At 32.8% G+C, this 24,546-nt stretch overlaps 1 protein-coding gene across 1 annotated transcript in view; it reads left to right on the top strand.

The window, feature by feature from the left end:
• Positions 1-24,546, top strand: part of LOC145239854 (metabotropic glutamate receptor 8-like) — a 736,068-nt gene that overhangs the window by 580,544 nt on the left and 130,978 nt on the right. Inside the window, exon 2 of the mRNA XM_080103413.1 lies at positions 19,283-19,499. Within this exon, the coding sequence (XP_079959539.1) occupies positions 19,283-19,499 (217 nt within the window). The remainder of the gene's footprint in view (positions 1-19,282; positions 19,500-24,546) is intronic.

The following is a 24,546-nucleotide window of genomic DNA, read 5'->3' as shown; positions in this document are numbered from 1 at the left end:
TGTAACTAGTGATGTTACCCACTTTCCGGTTTACGACATCCGGTTGCGCATGCGCGCATAAACATTAACCCATAACAACGTAAACAAATAAACACAAATCGCTTCTTTTGCAGATTTTGACCTGCGCACTGAAATTATTATTTAACATAGGAAGAGTGGAGGTGTTTTGCAACTATTCTTTATTACAACTATACTGTCGCTATTTTCTTACAACTTTAACCTGTTGACAAACATAAGAACAATTGTAGTAAAGCCAAGACTACTACTACTACTACTACTACTACTACTACTACTAGTCTCCATCCGTCCCTTTTCCTTCCTTCCTTTTTTACATTTCTAGATACAAAATAGTTGTATGAGAACAGTGAATTTGTTGGCACATTAACTAATCTGTTCCAATATTAGTTTTATTTTATTTTATTTATTTAGGTTATATTTTTTTGTTTCAGGTTTTATTAATTATTATTATTTTTTTGTTTTTTAGATTTTAAGTTTCTATAACTTGGATGAATGATTCCAATATGGGGTTTTTTTATTCTTATATTTCTCATCGGTAGGTTCATGTGCGTTTCTGCTGTTAAATGAGTTTCGTCGGCGTTCGATTCGTAGGAATCTCATGTTTAATTTTCAATTTTTGAGCGATTATTTGGAAAAATAGGTAATTTTACACGAATAGGGGGGATTTTTTTCATGTTTGAGTGATCCGTCCGTGACTTTTCATTCTAATATACTTTCGTAGAAATGTTTCTTTTATGTAAAAAAAAAACAACTATTTTCTTTATGTCACAAGTGTCACGCTCATACATGAATTCATAGCTAATATCACATACTGACCCAACGGGTCCCGGGTAGTCTATTATATACATATATATATATATATATATATATATATATATATATATATATATATATATATATATATCGCTCTTTATAATGGACTGGGAAATAAGTCGCCTCTCTAATTAGCTATCAACTCATATTCAAGTACAAGATCAAATCTTGTTAGCCATACAGATGTGTATACCGCTAATTAATATCTAACAACTCGTGTAATACAATTAGCAAGTAGATAAGTAGGCAATTATATTGGAGTCACTTCTGCACTACTGGTCTCGATATTCAAAATGGTCTCGTCAGCTCATCGAATGGCGCTAAATTATTTTCGATGAAACTAAAATGTGTATACATGACGACAAAGTAGAACATCGTCTCATTCATTCCTAACCAAGAAGTTTAATCACATCAGACAACGCGGTGTTTTAAAGTACTTAATCTTCCATATGGTTTCATTAACAATATACTGGCATATATCTTTTCCTAATAAGTGTGTTACTAAAAAAACTTACAATAATAGCATATTTTACAACTTATGCATGCACTTATATACACACACTATATATATATGTGTGCATATATTTATATGTATGTGTGTATGTGTGTATGTGGGTGCGCACGCACGTTATATCCGTGTGCGATGTATTGTTTTGATTACCAAATTATAAGTAAATGAACCCAATGCATCTACAGCGTAAGATTAGAGTTTTGAAAACTTCTAATCACCATATTTTTGCCTTTTCACTATAACTTATTTCACTCAAGCTGCGATTATCAGATGTAGACGTTTCACTTATTCACTAGTGCATTAATAAATGCAAAGGCTTACACTGAAATATTGAAAATATCGAGGAGATGAATTATTTATTATTCAGACAAGACGAAGTTAAAAGATGTATTTAACTAATCTAAAAGCTTGATACATGTTATCCTCTTCCCCTTGTCAAACAGTCAACTTAGAACCTATTTCTATGCGTAGCCATAGCTTCATTAGCTGGAATTTGAATATGAAAATACTGAATTCATTTTGTCCTCACGATAACATACACTAATGGATAAAGGAATATCTTGTTTATCCCCGTGTTAAAAAGGCAAATAAAACAGTTAAAGACACGCAAAAGGAGTAAATATAGTTTAGGCAAATATTTGGGAATGTGGTGAATTAAAGGTAAAAACAGTTTATCCAGAAAAAAGAAGCAATTTATTGTTAAACTAATTATAATTATTTATAAAGCTGGCCGAAGACTTTTGTTGCAGAGTTTGACACTAATACTACCAATAATAATAATAATAATAATAATAATAATAATAATAATAATAATAATAATAATAATATTTGCATTACCCTTTCTTTGGGTAGTCTGTACGTTACACTACAGAAAATTAAATACAATTTTTGAAGACTGAACAAACATTACAAAATTCGTGAAATTTAGCCTTAAAACCCTAGACAAAAATATAAGGGGCCTCCATTTGACGTAACCTCGTTTTCACATATCACTATAATAATACTAGACTACCCGTGACCCGTTGGGTCGGTATATCTTATAGCTAGATTTGGCATAGTGAGTATAGAGAATTAATGTATAAAGGTTCAAGTGACTATACAAAATTAATGTATAAACGCGCAAAAATTGAATGTACGCGCTTGCGAAAACAAGCATATCGACCGGTGAAACAATACGGAATACATTGGATAATAAAGGTCTGAACATTATTGTCCTTGTATTAAATAAAAATTTCTTTATATAAGTGGGCTGTGTTGAAAAATTGAAAAAGATGAAAAGACACAATAAAAGAAGAACTGTGCATTGGCCACCCTAGTTTTTTGTATGTTAACTTAAAAATATCAGGAAAAACTAATTAAGTAATTTATAATGATGAGATCTTTTCAAAGCAAATCAATAAAAAAACACGTTTTGAAGTGTTTCTACGTATTTTAAAAATGTTTGGAACCTATGATCACCCCCTCACACGTTCCCTCTTTTTGCCAACCCCGCCACCAAACTTGAAAAAATGCTAACGATTACATTCTGGTTTACCGCTACGGGGCCAAGAAGTGGGAACTCATTTTACGTAAAATTTATATGGGGGAAAGTGAACCCCCACCTAAAATAATAATTTATTATTTTATTTAAAATTCCATTTTTATATTATCTTTAAAACGTATTAGCCAAAAAAGTAGAATTTCATTTCTTAATAGGAAGTAAACTACGCTGGATTAGGTCGTAAAATACTAAATATTTTTAAATGTATGTAAATTAATCAAGTAGTTTTTTTTTTAAATTAGAAACACATCTGTTTTGTTTTTGATTGAAAACGATTCTAACTTGAAAGGAAAATACAACCGAAGTAATCATTTTCAAAATTAGGGACTTCAAAACTGTACATGCTATAATTTCAAGTATTTATGGACGATATTTGTTTACAAAAATTCAGTTTATATTGTTTAAAATTAAAAATAAATACGTTTATATTACATAAAATTATATAAAAAGTTATATATACATTGTTTAAAATTTAAACTAAAACGTTTATATTGGTTAAAATAATAAAAAAGTTTAATTTATATTGTTTAATATTAAAAGTTTTGTATATATAATTTAAAATAAATAAAAAGTGTAATTATTTTTTAAATAATTTTGTTTATATTGTTTATTTTTAAAACGGAATTTCTGCTTATTTAAAACTGTTAGCTTCTGAAATATCGATAATATTGTTTACATATCGTAACATAACGGTGATTAGGGGAAATTGGTTCTTTTTATGCGATACAAGAATTGGGAGTACTCTGTCATTCAATTTCTAATATTGCATGATTTATTATTTTTGTAACGCAAACCAATTTTTAAAACTATTTGTAAAAAAGGTTAATGTTTTTATGTGTTGACAGTTAAGTTTTTTTCTTTTTATTAACAGAGTTTCAACGATTTGGCAAGCTATTTGAGTAATTTTGTCGTCTTTAAAATGTCAATTTCAGACGATATAAAATACATTAATTTGTATAGATTTGTTTTATTTTTGTTTGAAAACAATTCCAACTTGCAATGAAAAATACAAATAAAATTCGTAAAATGTCAATGTAAAAAAAAGCAAAAGTGGTGCGCATATTTGAAACGCAAAATAAGTGTTGATTAAAAATTAGCTTTCCTGGCTTTGTTTTAATTCACTTACTAGTATAAGATATAGCTAGAAATGTAATCTCAATTATTAAATAATTTCTCTTTGATAGGTTCATAAGAGTAGTGGTCGATGGGCAGAAATAAGAAGCTCACAGTATTAATGCTGGAGTCCCTCAGGGGTCCATCCTGTGCCCAACTCTCTTCCTGATCTACATAAATGATCTTTCAAATCACATCCTTACATCATTCGTAGACCTTTATGTTGATGACACTACAATTTATGGTAGCACATTAAAGACCGTAAACGATTCTCTCTCCTCTGATCTTAGGCACATGGTACAATGAGGAAAGCGATGGCTGGGTATTTTTAATGCATCTAAAACCAAGATTCTATCTTTATATCATGAACGCTTTGATCCGCATCTGGCATCAATTGAAATGAATGGCTCTCGTCTTTGGGAGGCTTCATGTTTTGACAAGCTTCTGGATCTGACCTTTACTCCTGATCTGAAATAGAACACATACATCAAATCCGTTGCCAAGGTCGCTGGGAAAATAGTGGGATCCTTCTATCGATCCAGTAGGTATCTCACTGCTGATGCAATTCTCTACCTATATAAGAGCCAGGTACGTCCAAGGATGAAGTACTGTAGCCACGTCTGGACACGAGCCGCTAGAAAGGATTATCCTCTCTTAATAGAGTTCAAAATAGATTTCGTAGCCTAGTGGAGGGATGCTCTTTTCTCTTCCCTGCAACCTCTTTCTCACAGAAGAGATGTTGCGAGTCTGCTTCTGCTTTGTCGTTATTTTCATGGAAAATTTTCGACTGAGCTACAATCTATGATCTCCCATGGCCAAACTTACACTAGAAACCCTCGTCTAGCTGAAAACACAATAAATAATTCCACCCCCCACTCTTTATTTGTTCCCAAAACATAAATGTTGATTCCACGAACAAAGTTTCTTTGTTAGAACTGCACGCTTTTGGAACTGTCTTCCGTTTGTCTGCTTTCCAGCAAACTACAATATGGCCGCCTTCAAGTCCAACGTAAACAAATTCTTGATTGGCCGTTCCACATCAGTTAACAAATTTAATGAATTTCCATTACTAACGATTACTATATTGTCCAATTAACTAATGTACCCACTTTTACCCTTTTCCTCGAGTGGCCTCTTGCCTTGATAAGTAGTGATTCCTATGTAAAAAAAAATCCTACAGGGTCTGCCAGTAATAATAATAATAATAATAATAATAATAATAATAATAATAATAATAATAATAATAACAACATAGTAGTTAAACTACTATAATAAAAAATAAGTTCAGATTAAGGTATATGTAAAGAGAATTGGAGCCAGCAATTCAGCAACTTATATTTTTCTCAGAATAAATTATTTTATTATATCTTATGTTTAACTTTAAAGTGAATGGGTAATATTTATCTAATCTTTAACTTTAAGTTGAATTTTTCTGTTTTTTTTATTATTCATGAATTCGTTTCTTATACTTCTCTCATATACAAAAATGTTGGAATATATGATAAGTGTTTTGTTCGCTTCCCTCTTGCTATAACTCTCGGCTCTTCTTTCTGGGCCCATTTCGTGTTTACTTAGAGCTGTTGAGCCTTTTCTATTTATATATAATTATTCATGATATTTATTATAGGATGAACTTAAACACATTTGTTTATTTAAATGATTTTTTATCGTAATAAAATAATTTATTCTGAGAATAATTACTTTAAAATATATTATACTCTATTTAAATGTAGATATATTTTTCGAATCCATTCACTAAAATTCTCTCTCTCTCTCTCTCTATATATATATATATATATATATATATATATATATATATATATAGAGAGAGAGAGAGAGAGAGAGAGAATTTTAGGGAATGGATTCGAAAAATATATATATATAAGTGCCAGCAAAAATAAAGTCCGCACTTGTCATTTTTTTTTTTAACTGCGAATTTAAGCTAAATTTAATGTAACAATTAACAACTTATACTTCATTTGATTCGCCTTTTATTCCTATATAATTTTACCTGTTCATATTTGACTTTTAATTGAAATATTCTAATGTTCACGTCAATTAAAAAAAAATAACTAATAAATAAAAAGTTCGCAGAAACAAATTGGCTAAAACCAGCTTAAATTATCGCCCCTAAATCAGTTATAATATCAACCGACAGGCAACAAAGCATCTCTAATCGCAATTGTTGTTGACCCACGTTATACAACGTTACATTTAGTTCATATGCCACGACTTTCTCTTAGTGATCATCAGGAGCTCATTAATCTCCACCTTTCTGGTTTATCCAATCGAGAAATCGGCCGCCGATTGAAATGTGATGAGAAAACGGTACAAAAGACTGTGCAAAAGCACCAAAACACTAGCAGTGCTCGTGATGCTCCTAAATCTGGCCGTACTAGAGTTACTTCTAACAGGAAAGGCAATGCTATCAAGATCCGTAGCCTAAGAAACATATTTGAAACGGCTTCCCAAATCAAACAATAGTGCAATCTTGTTAAAAATGCTATCTTTCTATTCTCAAGAACAGATTAAAGGAATTTAATTTGCGAGGATATGTTGTAAAGAACGGAAAGCACCATCTGGACTTCGTAAGATGCGATGAAGATCATGACTGTAATTTTTAGCGACGATAGCAAGTTCAATAGGCGCGGCAGTGATGGTAGACAGTACGTCTCATTCGGAGGAAAGACGAAGAATTTAATTCTAGGTGCTCAGTTTCAACGCTGCAAGGTGGTGGAGCTTCAGTTTTGGTGTGGAGCATTATCAGTACCAATGACCCAGTGCCTATAGTTCGCTTGCAGGGTCGACTTAATTCGACCAAGTACATTAATATGTTGAATAAACATTTTTTACCCTACTTTGGTCGGAATTTGGATGATAATCCCATCTTCATGCAGGATAATGCTTCCATTCACACAGCTGGCAATTTCAAGAGATTCCTTAAAGAGCATGATATTCCATGTTTGGATTGGCCTGCACAATCTCCAGACCTCAATCCTTTCGAAAATGTATGGTATTATATCCAGTAATAGCTAGGCAACGATAAAACTTCAAATTTGGAAGAACTTTGGATAAAAATTAAAGAAAAATGGGCTGCCCTTTCCCCGAAGTATTGCTGCAGTCTAATTCAAGGAATTCTCAAAAGATTGTAGATTGTCGAATTGCAGAAAGGCTATGCTACTAAATATTAACTAGCTCGTTGTGTTCTTGTATTTGTGTTGCATTAATGTCCTAAAATGTTATTTAAATAAAAATTTTCAATTGTGCGGACTTTCTCTTTGCCTCCAAAATTTGAAGTTACTTTTTTACTTGATGTGAACACTAGAATATTTCAATTAAAAGTAAAATATGAACAGGTAAAATTATAGAAGAATAAAAAGCAAATCAAATTAAATATGGTTTGTTAAAACATTTACATTAAATTAAGGTTAAATTTGCAGTTTTGAAAATGCGGATTTTCTTTTTGCCGCCTGTATATATATATATATATATATATATATATATATATATTAGCATTTCAGCCCGGCGTTGCCGGGTGTTTGGATGTGTATGTTGAGCAAAAAAAAAAGTGGTAGTAGGAAGGCAGGCTCGAACCCTTACCGCAAAGGAGGAAAAGAACGGGGTAAAACCTAACGTTTATGCTGTTACGACCACCGCCAAACCGGAAGCGACATTTTTTAAAATTAAGGCTAGACAATCTAAAGGAGAGGATATCTTTAAAAAATGTCTGCGAAAAAGGTGCCCCCTCTGTAGAAAAGTGCCTAGTTTAAGGGGAAGATATTAAATGTTTTTAGCCAATTTTTCGATATTTGTTGTATGAAAGGCCGAACTTTAAAACTATACTGATCTAGGTAAAATCCGTCGCCTTTATTGAAAGTTTAAGGCAGACATGCAAACAGACATACATACATATATTTATATATTGGTAACTAAAAATTTTCGACCCAAACTGATGAAAAAGCTTGCCCTATCTCTGAATACTCTTTATGTAAACTTTCAAATATTTAGACCAGAAATTGTCTGAGTAATTTGGAAGAGACAGCAGAGGTCAATTTTTTTTTAACTTTAACCCCTATTATGATCCCTTAAAATTTATTGTTTTGGGCTCAAACCAAGTTATTAAGTTAGATCATGTCCAAGCAACCTAGATCTAAAATTTCAATTGCGTAAATCCAAAATTGTCGGAGAAGTTTGGTAGAGTTCTAAAAGGTCAAATCGTTGAACTTTGTCCCCTAAATCGCCAAATTTCTGGCCAAAAACCGATCACATCGATTTTCCCAAATCTCAGTACTCTGTATATCAAATTTCGAGTCTGTAGACTAAAAATAGAAAGAGTTATTGCGTAGGGAAATGTACACAGACACACACACATACACAGACACGCTCACTTTTATATATATATATATATATATATATATATATATATATATATATATATATATATATATATATATATATATATATAAAAGTGAACGTACCTTCTTTGCGGTACGGGTTCGAGCCTGCCTTCCTACTACCAATTTTTTTTTTTTTTTTGCTCAACATACACATCCAAACATCCGGACAACGCCGGGCTGAAATGCTAGTAAATATATATATATATATATATATATATATATATATATATATATATAAATATATAAAGAGAGAGACAGATACAGAGACAGAGAGGTATTGAGTTATGTTCGTGTGGTATTGTTTCTTATACATGTATTCTTATAATACACGCGCTGCTTCGCATTTGCCTCTCATACTAAGGATTTTCTATAGAAACGGCCTTATATTTTTGGCTCAAAACCCTCTCTCTCTCTCTATCTCTACCACTTCTCTCTCTCTCTCTCTCTCTTTATATATATATATATATATATCTACCAACTTCTCTCTCTCTCTCTCTTCATATATATATATATATATATATATATATATATATATATATATATATATATATATATATATATATACAGGCTGACCCCCAAAAAACGGGTCCCAACTCTAATTAGTCCCCGTTTCTTAGTGTTTTGTCCGAATGAAATGAAACTTTGGTCATAACTAGTTTATTATATTCAAAACATCACATCAAAACACAAGGGTCTTTAGCCTTTTTTTCTTTGTTCTACAGCATATGTTCTAGATGGCCTCCATTTAGCTTTTGTTTTTGGTCACCCTGTATATATACGTGAGTGTATATTGTGTTTCTATTTAAATATATGTGTATATATGTTTGTATGTATATATGTGTGTATATATGTGTATGTCAGGTCATGTCATATGCTACTGGTACCATGTAACCCAGTACTACCTGCCTAATGGTCGGATCACCGGCGATTAAACTGATTCCCCTACCAGACTTGTTTGGTGAGGAGTATGGCTAGTCTCCCTGAAGGATTAAAAACAAGACCTTCCAAAGGCCGAATGAACCTTTTTCGGGGTCAACGGCTAACTAGCACAGTGCGTGTGTGTGTGTGTGTGTGTGTGTGTGCGTGTGTGTGTGCGTGTGTGTGTGTGTGTGTGTGTTGGGGTGGAGACGGCTCCCGTAAGCCGTGGTGAAGGCAACCTTTCTAGGAGAAGCAAATCTCTGATTTAAAAAAACATAAACCGGGAGACCAGTACCCGCATTAATCTGGTCTGCCGTTTAACTTGTTGCTGGCTATCTTGCTCTTGCTTGTTGCTGGATCTCAACATTTTACACCGAGAGAGAGACTTAGCTGTCGTACAAAGCTAAGACTCTGTAACATCATCTGTTTATAGATACTCCCTCATGAATTTTTCAATTAAAATGATCCTGTTGCGATGGAAGTCATTTTGGGGCTCACTGACTTTGTCTATCTTCTTGTTCAAAACTTAATCGTCTAATTCCATGCTAATCCACTATTTAATAAATTTATTTCCATTTTGCCTGAAGTTTCCATTTCATATGTACGCCTTTATATTATCTACGATATTGAGCAAACATTCAAAAATATATATATTAGCATTTCAGCCCGTATTGCCCGGGTGTTTGGAGGTGTATGTTGTGCGAAAAAAAAGTGGTAGTAGGAGGGCAGGTTCAGACCCGTAACGCGAAGGAGGAAAAAAACGGGAAAACGTGACGGTTTTGCTGTTACGACCATCGCCAAACCGGAAGTAACGTAGGTTAAAATTAAGGCTAGACAATCGAAAAGAGGAGATTACTTTCGAAAATATCGGTGAAAAAACGACCCCTCCCTGTAGAAAAGTGTCCAGTTGAGGGTGAAAATATTAATATTTTAGCCAATTTTTCGATATTTGTCGTCTGGAAGGTCGATCTCCACAACGACACTGATCTTGTGAAAATCCATCACCTGTGTCGAAAATTTTAGGCAGACATGTAACATACATACATACATACATACATTTATATATTGGTAGCTCAAATTTTCGACCCAATCCGATTAAAAAGCTTGCCCTATCTCTGAATATCCTTTATGTAAAATTTCAAATGTTTAGATCAGAAATTGTCTGAGTAATTTGGTAGAGACCGCGGATGTAAAATTTTCTTAAACTTTGACCCCTATTATGACCTCTTAACATTTATTGTTTGGGGCTCAAATAAAGTTATTAAGTCCAAGGAACCTATATCTAAAATTTCAATTGTTTATACCGAAAATTGGCGGATGAGTTTGGTAGAGTTCTCAAAGGTAAAATCGTTGAACTTTTACTTGATAACAGCCAAAGTCCTGGCCGAAAACTGATTACGAAGATTTTCCCATATCTCCATACCCTGTATATCAAATTTAGAGTCTGTAGACTGAATATTGGCAGAGTTATTATGTAGAGAAATGTACACAGACAGACACACACAAACAGACACTTTCACTTTTATAGATAAATAGATATATAGGTATATAATTATATACAGTGAGGTGAACAAGTCTTTGGACAAAACAAAAATATTTATTTTTCAGCAATTTGGTACAGATAATATCAAATAAAATAATAAAAGAAATTAGAGAAACTAAATATTTTAAGAAAATAAATAGTTATTAAACATTTTCTTAAATGGATAGTGAAATAAGTATTTGGCCAGCTTCCTTCTTTCATTAGTAAACATTAAGTTTTCAATTTTTACGTTCCAGACTATTATAAGAAGCACTAGTTTTGTATTCAGTCAACTTCTAGTCATCCTCTGCCTAGATCTCTCTCAGCAAACATTGCAACACAGCCAAGCGAAAGGAACTCGAACAGCCCATAAAGCACATGAAGATAATAAAAGCTACTGATGTATGGTACAAACGTTGAATGTCTGTAGGGTACATTGTAAAGAAGTGGAAAGAGTCGGGTACTACAAAAATCATACTAAGGTCAAGAGCTCATCGGAAAATTTCGAAAAGGTGTCGGTGAAAAATCTTGCGAACTGTTCGAAATGATCCTTTTGTGGCCCGAGAAGAGTTGCAAAAAACCTCCGCGTTATGGGCACCAGCGTCTGTAAGATGACCATCAGTAACGAACTGCACAGAGAAAGTCTCAAGCCTCGCAGACCTCGACAGAGTCCCGTACTGAAGAAAGTTACCTTAAATCAAGACTAAAGTAAATTATGCCAAAAAGTATATCAATGAGGATACAACATTTTTGATTATGTGATATGGTCGGATGAGACCAAAATTGAGCTATTTGGCAATAAGGATGCAAGACATGTCTGGCGTGTAGACGGTTCTGCATATAATATGAAGAACACTATCCCTACTGTGAAACATGGACGAGGAAACATTATGATTTGGAGCGGGATTAGCTTACTAGAAATAGTCGTATGAAGAATGAATGGAGCCAAATACAGGGACATTTTTTAATATAACTTGCAAAAGTCTGTGGAGTAAATACCGTTGGCGGTTGCAATAAGACAATAATCCGAAACATACAATGAAGGCAACTCAATAATGTTTCGAGAAATAAAGGAATGCATGCAATGGCCCAACTAATCATTTGCATCTTATTGTGACTAATTTTAAAAAGACAGATAAGAATAAGACGCCCTCAAATATCCACGCATTAAAGCCAAAGAAGAATGGGAAAAATTCCGTTGGGCATTTGCCAGAAACATTCTTTTTGTATCTGTCCAAATACCTGTTTCACTATTTATTTTAGGAAATGTTTAATAACTGTTTATTTTCAAGTATATTTAGTTTTTCTCATTTCTATGTATTTAAGTAATGTGAAAGATTAAATTCTTATTTTGTTGGTTTTTCAGATTGCTGAAAATATATAAATTTTTCAAATGTTTTTCAAAAACATTCATCAAATTGCTGAAAAATATACAATTTTTTACTGTCCAAAAATTTGTTTCACTTTACTGATTTTAGAAATATTATATATTATATATATAATATTTATAAAATTACAAATATTATGTACATACCAATATTGTATTAATACAAATAGTATGTATATATATATATGTATGTATGTATGTATGTATGTATGTATGTATACTGTTGCGGACCGGTATGAAGCTGAGTCAGGATGGATGTCCCCTGGTAAGAATCTTATGACTCTAGGTCAGCGCTTCACCCTACGTTGTCTGTAACACAATATAAAAATAAAAATAAAATAATGACAAGTAAAGTGTCGGTCACGATATGTGACCTATTTGACACGTTGTCTGAGGTTCTCATTAGCACATTTTGTTCCGAACGATTCAAACTTAAAGCAAGAATGACACAACGCTAAAATCTTAAAACATGAATTTTATTCAACATCCTTAAATTTAATATCACACCGCAATAGGTTGGGGTAAAGTCGGATGATAAAAAAAAACATCACAAAAGAAAGAAAAGAAAACAAGGTGACAAACAAAAAAAAATAATATAAGAGAACATGTATATACCATTTCCATTATGGTATGACAGTTCGGCCAAGGACAAGGAGTGGGGATATCGGGATGGAGAAATCATAATAGTCACTTAACTTTATCCAATTGGACTTTCGTGTTTCATAATGTCTTCGCAAAGTTCATCATTCGCAAGATTTTTCCTGTTTGGTTACTTCTTAGATGGGGACACCGTCGACATAACGATATTTTTGTTCGTTGCAACTCTCTTCTTATTCATCTTTAATATCTTCGCCCTGAACTTTCCATGATGTCCATTCTCAGCCGAAAGAATTCAACTCCTGTTTATTTCAGGGAAATCTGTTTACGCTGCGCATAAAAATCCAACACGATTCATACTCTACATTTGCTTCGTTAGACGAAAATAATCCTAAATCAAATTGATTACCCTGGAACTTTCCCACCACTGTTGTAATTCTTTACATAGATGATAATCAAGATACAAAGATAGAAAACCTTGTATCATAAAAATATTTTTCTTTTTTTTTTCTAAATTCCAGAAAATATTGAAAGTTTTAAGCAAAAGAATCGGAGGTCTAAAAAAGAAATTTAATTATGGAAATATTATATGAATGATGTTTAAACCTAATATATTTGAATTTTTAAATAGAGTGCTGTGCCCATTTTCTGATTCTCATACATGCTTTAGAATTCGTAAAAAAACTAAAATTCAGGGGATATTGATAATTTCTCTCTTAGAACTACATGTTAAAATTTAAAGATATTGAAATACCAGAATTGTCACGGATCATTCAATCACTAAACATAACAGGTTCTCTATAAAGAGAAATATAGAGAGCTAGATAGAGATAGGCAGAGAGACAGGCAGAATGATAATGAAATACAGAAAGAGATGAAGAGTAATTAATTACCGAAATAATTATGCAAATAGTGTCAGTAAGTGAGATTAGAAAACATGGATGTTATACACAAATAGCACAGGATTTAATCGAACGATTTTATTTTGCAACAATCATCAACAAATTGTCAACAATTATGGATAACGTTTTACAATTAACGAATATTTTTCATTACTTTAAAATAAAAAACAATCACTGACAAATATTCAAATTTATTTACGGAGATAATTATTATTTATTAATTATTATTTGCTAGTTATTATTTACTAATTATTATTTATTAATATAAAATACATGAGAAGTATAAATTTCTCTTAATAGAATCTTCATTGGCATTTATAATAGTTTTTTAATAGTTTATACTGATCTGCTCCTGATAATTGTCTAAATAATTACTTGGATGGAGAGTTTTAGATGTTTTTAAATCGATTTCCCTTGTTCGTTTTGCGATCTGTTTTTATCGATATATCTGCAAACGGACATAAATTATTCAATTCACTTTCATTCGAATTGTGTTAATAAATATGCATGCGTTAATCAAAATCGATTCTCACGCACGCCGTGATAAGTTTAATTAAATAATTAAAAGTTGCGAAGAAATAGATTTAACAAACGGAGGAATAGAAATTTGTGTCTAATTGAACGTGTTTTCTATTTTTCAAGTAAATGATCACACACCACGAAATTCGTGACAACCTGTTCCAATAACCGTGAGTATCGGTGTTAAAAGTTACGAGAGGTAAAAACTAAATACCCTGGCAAAATCAGACCCACCCATTGATAAATTAAATAGTAAAAATCCCAAAGTAACATTAAATATAATAAAACAAAATAGAAACAAAATTTAAAAAATAAGATATCAGAAAAATATCAAAGAGATTTTTTTAAGACTGAACAGACACGATACTTCAACTTTTTGAAACAGATTACCTTTTTTGTTTCAAAATAAATGACAGCAAATTGTTATCTAAAACAAATCGTTCGCAACCATTGAAGAGGGATCGGGTTTTGCGGATTTGAACCACTGCTTATGATATATTTAAGCACGTAATTTATTCAATAAGGTGTGTTCACATTTGATTATCAACAAGTTCACCAGATAAAAGGATCGAATAAGTGGTTACATATTAGATTTGTAGTAACTAAATTGTAAAAAATAAAGTTGGAGGTTTCTGTTTTATTAATTATTCAACTGTAAAGTTAAAAAAATAAATGAAGCAATAAAACGAATCATTTAATAAAGTTATGTAGACACCAGAATTTTATCCCGAATGTCTAATTCCCTAACCCATCAGTTGTAATGAACTTGTGTATAAATAAATATTTTTTACTTTGTAATTTTTCTAACCATTTTGCTATGCTAGTCAACTCTAAGATACACATAATATCCATAATAATAATCTCAAACTTCCCAAAGTTTAAACAGGAAATCAATATAAAATCAGTAAAATTTGTTTAGTACTCGACTATATTTTTCTCTATCAACCAAAACAAATTTTAAGCTTCTCTACATAAACGATGATGGCCGAAGGAAATGTACATTATATTGGTATTTTTATATATAAATAGCACTGCTTTCTACTAAATTATAATATACAGTAAGCTTGAAAGTTAATACCATTGTGTACATCAATGTGCTGAAGAGTATGGATATCCCCTGGCGCAATAAGGTGGCCGTTGCCAGACACTGACCGTCGAAGCAGGACTCTGCGCTGGCCCACAAGTCCCAAGAAACCTAGGCTTTGCTATAGAAGAAGTGCTACGACTTTGTACCCTTCTTTTACTGGCCCGCCTCCTCTTTCGACCTGAACCTGCTGGTCTACTTCGTTTGGCTATAGGTTGAGAACATCACCGACATGATCTCTCAAAACACCAAAACAAACGTGATCGCCGCCATCCGTAGAGTATTCGCCGAGATCCCGTCGGCGCTTGTAGGAAAGGCATTCTCCTAGTTCCGGACGAGTATTGAGGCGGTAGTTGAGAATGAAGGCGTCTACATTAAATAGATGTTAGCCTTACCACATAATCAAGTTATCTGGATTTATGTTGTCAATAAAAGTTTTAAAATAAAGATGTGATGCTGTTTTCTTTAAAAGGGAACTTTCTATCGTTTCACCTTGTAATAAATAAGAAATCTTTTTAACTGAGAATATGCTATTGATGCGTATTTAATAATATGGTTACATCTGCTCGAATATATATAAAATGGGTACAATTAAATAAATTTAAACATGAATAAATAAAAACAAATTGAACACATACGATACGTCTTCAAACTAAAAGTGGAAGCAAATGCAAACATACTTGCAAATAATCTCAATGTAAGGCCAACTAAACTACAGTTTGGTCATTCTGATGTTGAAGACGACTGGACAGCCTTCAAGGGAGCTGTACAAACGTCATCACTGGAAGTGCTTGGACCATCTCAGAAGAAACATCATGGATTGGTTTGACGAAAATGATGAAGAAATACAGGAACTACGAGGGGCATGCAATCAGTAATGTCCCTGACCCGCTTCCCATTGCAGTAGAGCAAAGAAACGTGGCACGGTTATTAGTCTTTCTCTACAAAGGAACCACCCATCGTTTCTCTAATCGTTTGATGCAGCTCTGGAGACCGTTTTTGTAGAACACAACTTGACTTCAGAAATCAATGCTGCATCATCTGATGTTCAAATTAAATGGAGGCATCTTTTACACGGCCGCCCGTCTTTGTTTATTTACAGAGTACCAAACAATGAGCTCTGTCGTTAGTTGAAAATTTGTTTCTGTTTCTACGACGAGGAAGATGAATTGCGTGTTTTTTCACATTGTTATAAGTACAGCCTTTTTGCATTCACTCTGCACAAACATATGGACCTATTAAGGTTACACTGTTGTCAATACTTCCTTTCTTTTATATCGTTAGTACAAACGTTTTTACTGCACTTATTTAAGTTTTATTTTGTTAGAAATCTGACTTTTGTCGTGTTGTCTTCATAAAGGTGGCAACTATGCCACTTCAGGCAATTTTTATAACCAGCTATGCATTCTTCCCATTTAAGAAGGTGACAGAAACGGTCAACCCCAGCCTTTAAGTTTGTAGTTAAATAAAATTGGATTATAATGCGATTAGAATGTGTGGAGAGAAAACTTGAAATTCATGTTAAGCAAAACATTTATTTCTATGAATTCCTACGTAAATATAGACATATTAAATATGTGATACTCTTAATATTATAATTTTTTTTATTAAATAAAATAATACGTAGTTAAAACTACTTTAGCGATTATTATACAGATTCACGTTGTTCGAAAATACTTTTGAATATTGCCTGTTGCATAAAACATTATTTTGACCTGAAACAGCAAAAAGCTTTTTTCCCTATAAATCTTAGTATAGTAAAATGAATGTAATAACAGCAAACAAAATCCGGCTGAAATACAAGGAACATGCATCATATAATCACAATTCTCCCACCAAAATACCACAATTGGAGTTCTTGGAGTTAGAATTACTACAATTTGAAGTTTCTTAATTTTGTATTCAGACTAAGATTTTGTATTTGTATTTCTTTTGTTATTAATAAAAAAAACAATCCAAGACAAAGGACATTTTTATTTAGATTTCAGTCTTCTCTGAGAGCTTGATTGTCTCTACATTGAAAACCTTATGTTTACTACTATTTTATGGTAAACGTTACCAAATTTGAATATTCAACTACAGAAAGTAGATACATAATTGCTGTGTTTCTTTCCTGATCTCCTTTACGATTTATCCTACAATGTATAATGTTTAATAAAAAATGTGAAACCATAATAATTATTTTATATAGAATTCACTTTTTGTATAGGTTCCCCGAGACAATTTTTACGTTTTTGGAAAAGAAAAACAATCATCACATGTTGGCAAATAATGTATGCTCAAAATCAAAAATATAATTTTATAGAATATCATTGGACATCAACTTAGTATCATGTCTGATTCTCTACGCAACTGTGCGGAGTGTTAGGACAGTGATTTCGCTGGAACCACACTCAAACATCATTACCGTTTGAGCGAACCTGGTCTTCATAATAGTCGGGACATCAGGCGGATTATAAATAAGCTACATACTGTTTAGCGCATTCTGCATCTGAAGCTAGAAGAACAAAAGCATTCCTGGTTCAATTGCGTGACTGCTGAGCAATTCCTTGACATTCCTTAGGCGTTTTTTTATTCTTTGACGGTGAGTAGTGTACCCTTCTGATTCTTTTATGGTGAGCTGTGAAGATTGTCGATCAGCACTTTTGTAATAGTTTCCACTTCGGTGCCTATCTCTATCATCAAGTTTTCCTTAATCTTCTCGCACATTTTGGAGACTCTAGACGAATTTCGTCGTCTGTGATTGATTCTTTCTGAAAGTCATTTCTACCATACTTCCCTTGCATTTCTCTTTAACAGATAATACGAAAAGATGACTATCAAATATATATTTTTTTATTTTCTATTACTCAAAAGTTTCACAAATGTAAAGATATCAGACGATAATAAAAGTTGCCTTCAACCGTCTGTAAAACTTCTGATTGAAACATTATATACAATTTATATTAACAGTATGAATCATAAGACATTCTTCTTTGTTTAAAATATTTTTTAATTCCTAATTGTTAATACAATCTGTTTGTACGCCTGTCATATCGTCTGTACGCTTTAAACTGAGAAACTGTACCGGCTATACTAATGTTTTTTTTTATTTCACTGAAACCAGGTTTTCGTAAATCGATACAAGTTATGTTTGTTTCACTTTTTCTCGTTTACTTTTTTTTCTATTTCTATTAGTTTTAAAGTTCACGCTTAGAGATCGATGTGGACAGAGATATCGACTGCGAAACAGAGAATGAACAAAGTGAAAAAGTGAGAGAGTCAGAGAAAGCAGAGAGGAAATTGACATGCAGGTACAACGCAAACGTACCGCGCCAAACGAAATAAACAAAAATTGGAAAGCGTAGTAGTTGGGGTAAATAAGCCAGACATACGGCGATAGAGTTAATGAGAAAGTTAGATAAAATGAGACAGAAGGGAGATAGAGATGCAGTGAAAAAGAAAAGCAGGAGGATGGGCAGTGAAACAAGGAGGAGGATAAGTAGGAGAACAAAATAATGACGAGAAAGTGAAAGAGATACAAAGAGAAGTGAATTTAAATAGAAAAGAGTGAAGTAGACAGAGGAGAGGTTGTGATGCATGGAGAGAGACTGGCAGTGAGAATGACAAAGAATTTTTATTAATAATTGCAAGAGATCAGAGCTCAGAAATACAAATAAAAGTTTTTTTAAACTATTGCTGTAATATAATGTGCGTAAAAATAAGATTACACATCCAGCTATATGGTCTGAGGAAAGTTTTTATTTATTAGTTAAGCCCAAGTTGAAATTTTTACAATGAACAAAATTGGTACACTTTTAGAATCTGTATGTAATTGTTGAAATTATGTGATCTAATTATTAAAGCATTTTCGATTTATTCTGTGTTGTTATTATAAAATATGACGTGTTTTATGATAATAAGCTTAAGAAATCGTATGTCTAACATTGTTGTTATCATCACTTTTATTTTTTTTTATCAGATACCACAAATCAGTTACGCGTCCACAAGTATCGACCTCAGTGACAAGACGCGTTTTGATTACTTTTCCCGTGTCGTTCCTCCTGACTCCTACCAGGCCCAGGCGATGGTCGATATTGCAAAGCATTTTAAATGGAACTACGTCAGCACCCTCGCCGATGAGGGAAACTATGGTGAACGAGGTATCAGCGCTTTTGAGGAGCGAGCGAAAAAATCAGGTAACAAAGCACATTTTTCTACGTTAAAGCTATGAGGTTGGGTGATGTAAATAGCAGATAATGAGATTTTGGTACGTTTGAACGAGATCATATCTATTGATCAAAAAATAAAAACAGTACATTGTTACAATATAAGGAACAAATCTGCGACAATGAATCGGAATATTTTAAACTGATGTGATTTAGACTTGGATTTGGCCTTGAATTTGATTTGCAGATATTGATTAACATGATCATTACGATTATAATAATGATCCTTTATGATCTGATTTGGACGAAAATCTTTCTTATTTCATCTTTTATAATTACAAACAATTCTGTAAAATATAAGGTTGACAAGAAAGTTTTTGCTATTTTTAACTTTTAAATTCAGATGAACATGTCTCGGCTCAAAAAAAGTTTAATGATTGAAATGAACTTTTTGCAACGCAAAATGTATTTCTGTATTTATGCCAGTAAAGTAAAACTCTTGCGTTCTGGTAGCGATGAAGTCGATGAAGGCGTATTTTATATCACTTAGGTTTTTTGAAGCATTTCTCCCACAGAAATTTGTCGAGATGCTTAAAAACGGTAGTAGCGAATATAGCAGAGTTTCGTAGCACAATTACTTCAAGTTCTACAGGGTTTGTTTAACAGCATGCAATTGGGCATTGTCATGGAGGAGAAATAGTTTTTTTCTGTTGATTGATCTTGGGTGTTGTCGGAGTTTCTGATTCATTTCATTCTTTTGTTGACAGTACTTCTCTGCCATAATGATTTCTCCTGCATTAAAAAAAACTGTAATGAATTAGACCGGTCGCAGACCACCAAACAGTCATTATGACCTTATTGTGGTGTAACTCTGGCTTCGGAAAGTGTCCTGGAGCTTCATTGGAATATGATAACTGAGCTGAGCGTCGACAATTCTCATAAAGAACTTTTTTAAGTTACAATCCGGTTGAGAAACGAATCGTTTTTGTTGCATAAAAAAAGGAAAATGACACTTCATAACGGCGTTTCTTTCGGTTGTCATTCAGTTCATGAGCCATCCGATTTTCAAATTTCTCTCAAGTTGTTTGACATTGTCGTATACATTACGTCTAGTTCAAAAGCAAGTTTTCGAGCAGTTGTACATGGATTGGCTTCGACTAAGGCTTTTAATTGATCGTTGTCAATATCCAATAGCCGACCACTACACTCATCATCTTCGAAATATTCGTGCCTCCACAATTCCACTATTGTGTTCAGTAGTGATTCCTTAGCCAAACACTGCGTTGATATCGCGAGTTTTTCAACAAGTTTTTTGGCATATTTTTAATTAAAATAAGAAAATTGTGTGATTTTTTTTCATTTTGTATTCAACTGTCTGAAACGAAGACAATTATTTGAAAACAATTGGTGTTTGAACGCCGTTTAAAATGATATATAAAGTAAAAGTATTATAACGAAAACTATTTGAAAAACTTATTGGAAAATACACCATTTGAAATCAAAATTTTAAATTACGCAAGAACTTTCTTGACAACTTTATATCAACAAAATGTAATGAGAGTTATGTGAGATTTGGAATTACAACGTTTGAACTGATTGATTTTATTTTTTATATCTAATGGGTTATGTTTCTGGTATACGTGGAAAACCACTACTGTACAAGTATATAACTATACTAATCATTTTTTTTTTCAGATTGACCGTTCAACACGACCATCTGTCAAGTTCATCAATTATGTATATTGAAATGTTTAAACTGGCACAAAATTTAAATATAAATGTGTTGAGAAATGCAGAAATCTAGAAATACAACAACAATTATAATAATGATCATAAAATTCTCGGTCAAGAGTAAGAGGGTTAAAGAAACGAGAGGGTGACTATCACTCAGACTCCTCCTACCCCTGAATGTACTAGAATTATGAGAAAGACTTAGTTTCACTTGAATACCAGAGTAAACAATGGCTATTTAACAATGACAACTAAATGTTGCAAAAACACAAATTCATTCGTAATGGTCATCAAAAGACATTTCGAGAACTTGCAATCCGATGATATTTGTTGCCACACAGATTTTTTTCTGTATCATTTTGGAGGGAACAGGTCCAAGTTTGTAATCTTTATTAACTGATTAAGAAATGAATAGAATATTCGTATGAATTCTTCACCATTACTGCTTCTGGCTTTATTAATTTAATTCTTTTTACTTTAATTAGCCTCATCCAAATAATCATCTTATTGATATATTGTTAAAATTTAACATAAAAACGGTAAAATTCATAAATTCGGAGTAGTGCAAAAATTATTTTTGAATTGAAAAATCGTAGCCAATGTTTATGACAAAGATGTTTGTGATCATTTAAATGTATACTAAAGCGTTAGCCATTTAGAGAAAATGGAATATATAAAACAATTTGTATTATACTTATGTGTATCGAAAAAACTTGGCGTAAAAGTCTGTTTTGTCAGCGCTGGATTGTAGCCAAATAATATTCTAATTAAAAAGCTATTAAAGTTGATTGTTATTTTCTGTTTTCTTATTTTTGGCTACACTCCAAGATGTACATTGAAGATATCGGATAAAAGTTTTAGATTTTCAAATTATATTCACATACAACAACAACAGCCATGTGTTGTTCTTTAGCAATATAAAATCAATATTCCAATAGGCCTAACTGCCACCGTTTGTGTATGTAATAAGAGTGACACAGACATAATCTCAACCTTGTTTTTTTCATAGGTATTTCCCCGTTTCCTTCTATTATGTCTCTACTTCCTCTTCTGCTGAGACTTTCTGCCTGTTTCTAAGTCCTTCAGATATTTAGAAATCAAAGAAAGTTCAAATGTATCTGCATGTAAATAAACACGAACATCTATTTTTAGCAAGCGTTCATTCAATCTGGATGCATTGCAAGAAACTGGTATTTTAAATCCAAGACAAACTGATGGACCAACAAAATGTATTATAACGATCCATGGGCGTATCTGAAAATGCTATTTAAAACATAAACATGGCTAACAGACGAACATTCTATCTTGAACTAAAGCATGGACCTCAAGAACAATTTAAAGATATATTTAGACGTTCAATCAATGAAAAATCTGTTTCAAAATTAAGCGTGACAAACTGTTATGCCGTGGATTTCGATTAAAGCAAAATGATTAATAATCTGAGGTGGAATAATTATACAAAAATCCGGGTAACAAAATAAGATTTATTCTACGAATAGTACAAATAAGAGTAGAGTTGCTCGGGCTCTATATGTTATGGAGAGGCAAACGGACATGAACCTGTGTCCGGGCCGACGAAAATAGACAATCGAATCCCCGGAAATTATAGTGGCCGGGATTTATGACGTAAATCGGTCGTGGGTCAGACCACGGCAAACGCCCGGGCTGGTAAAAATATGGATCATTGACGCCAAATGGTTTATGAGTTACCAAGTCGAGAAAGTCCATAAAAGAGAAATGGTAAACAAAGTCAGACGGACGGAGAGAGAAAGAGAGAGAGAGAGAGACGCACAGATGACACAAGGAATCGACTCTCACGTTCGCAACCCACCTCTACCACCACCCCGCCGCCGCCACATTGTGTGTATATAAATATTTCCTAAATAAACCAAGTCTGATTCATAACAAAGTGTCTCGAATTCATTGATAAATGAATCAACTGTCATTTTAATCACTAGACGATTTACAACAGACATATACGTAACAGACGTATAATTTGGTACCGTCACCACTTTTATTCAGCAAGAATAATTTTAAAAAAGGGAAAACACGAACAATGCCATGGAAACACAACAAAAATATGTCCTTAAAAAAACTTATTACCACGGACAGATTATTGAAAGAAAGAAAAAACAAATCAAGATTGTCAAATTAAAAAGAAAAGCAAAGACTTTCATTTTGAAGAAGAAAAAAGAGAAAAACGGAAAGAATAAAGAAAGAAAGGCAAACGAGGTAAGGCGAACCCGATTCTTTCTTTGCTTGCTTCTGCTCTAAGGTTGTATATATACATATATACATTTTAAAAAAAAAAGCACTTCAAGCTTTCGGTTAAGAAAAAGAGAAAGAAAAGAAAAGAAAGAAATTCGTGATTGTTTGACAAAATTAATCAAACAGAAGAAAGAAAAATGTTGTTTTTAAAATTGTACTCTTGTTTGCTTATCTTACGTTGTTTTTGTTTGTTTTTTTGGTTAAGTTGAAAAAAAGTGGAACAGCAAATCTTTAAAAATTTCGTACAGAGCTTAACCATGGAGCTTATGAACGCGGTGGGAGCCATCTCAAAAACTTTACGAGGTGAGTCCCTTCTAAAGAATATAAAAACTTTAGAAAATAGAAGGGACAGTGGATATAGGGTGTGGTTGAAAGATATAGAAAGCTGTTATAGGATAGTCGGTGCTGCGGATGAAGTAAAATGCTAGGCAGCACTATTGACCACTAGGGGCTTGGTTGGACTCTTCATTAACGGATTAATGGCAATTAATGAAAGGTTAACTTGGCTAGAATTGAAAAGGGTCTTAGAAGATTATTATGGGATATTCACAAATCTCAACAAGAACATAGTAGAATTAGCTAATATAAGACAGGGTAGAGAAGAAACTATTCAAGATTATATGCAGAGAATAGTGATACTAGCAGAAGGAGTATAAAGTGTCATAGATGCAGGTAATGAATTAGTAAAAAAAAACAATTTCTATGATTTTTTTATAGAAGGCCTCAGAGATAAGGATGTGGAAATGGCCGTAATGAGGGATGAACCTACGGATCTTCATGCAGCTTATAAGAGAGCCTTAGCAGAAGTAAGATGGAAAATTTGGCTCAACGCAACCGTGAATACGATGAAGAACCCATGAAGGTTTGTCATGCGAGACGAGATGTTAGAGTTGAAACCGTAGGTCCAGCAAAATTCCCAAAACAAGATAGGTGGAAAAGATTAGAGAATAGGGTGCCTGTATATAAGACTAGAGAAAAGGAAAAAAACTAGTCAGGGTATAAGGTGTTTCAATTGTGGTAAGGTGGGCTATATGTGGAGAGATTGCAGACACCGCAGTCAGGGAAACGGAGGCGCACC

The sequence above is a fragment of the Euprymna scolopes genome, chromosome 19, assembly GCF_053919585.1.
Source record: "Euprymna scolopes isolate OS-2025 chromosome 19, ASM5391958v1, whole genome shotgun sequence".
Taxonomy (NCBI): domain Eukaryota; kingdom Metazoa; phylum Mollusca; class Cephalopoda; order Sepiida; family Sepiolidae; genus Euprymna; species Euprymna scolopes.
The sequence above is the reverse complement of the archived record's forward strand: the minus strand, read 5'-3'. Positions and strand labels throughout refer to the sequence as shown.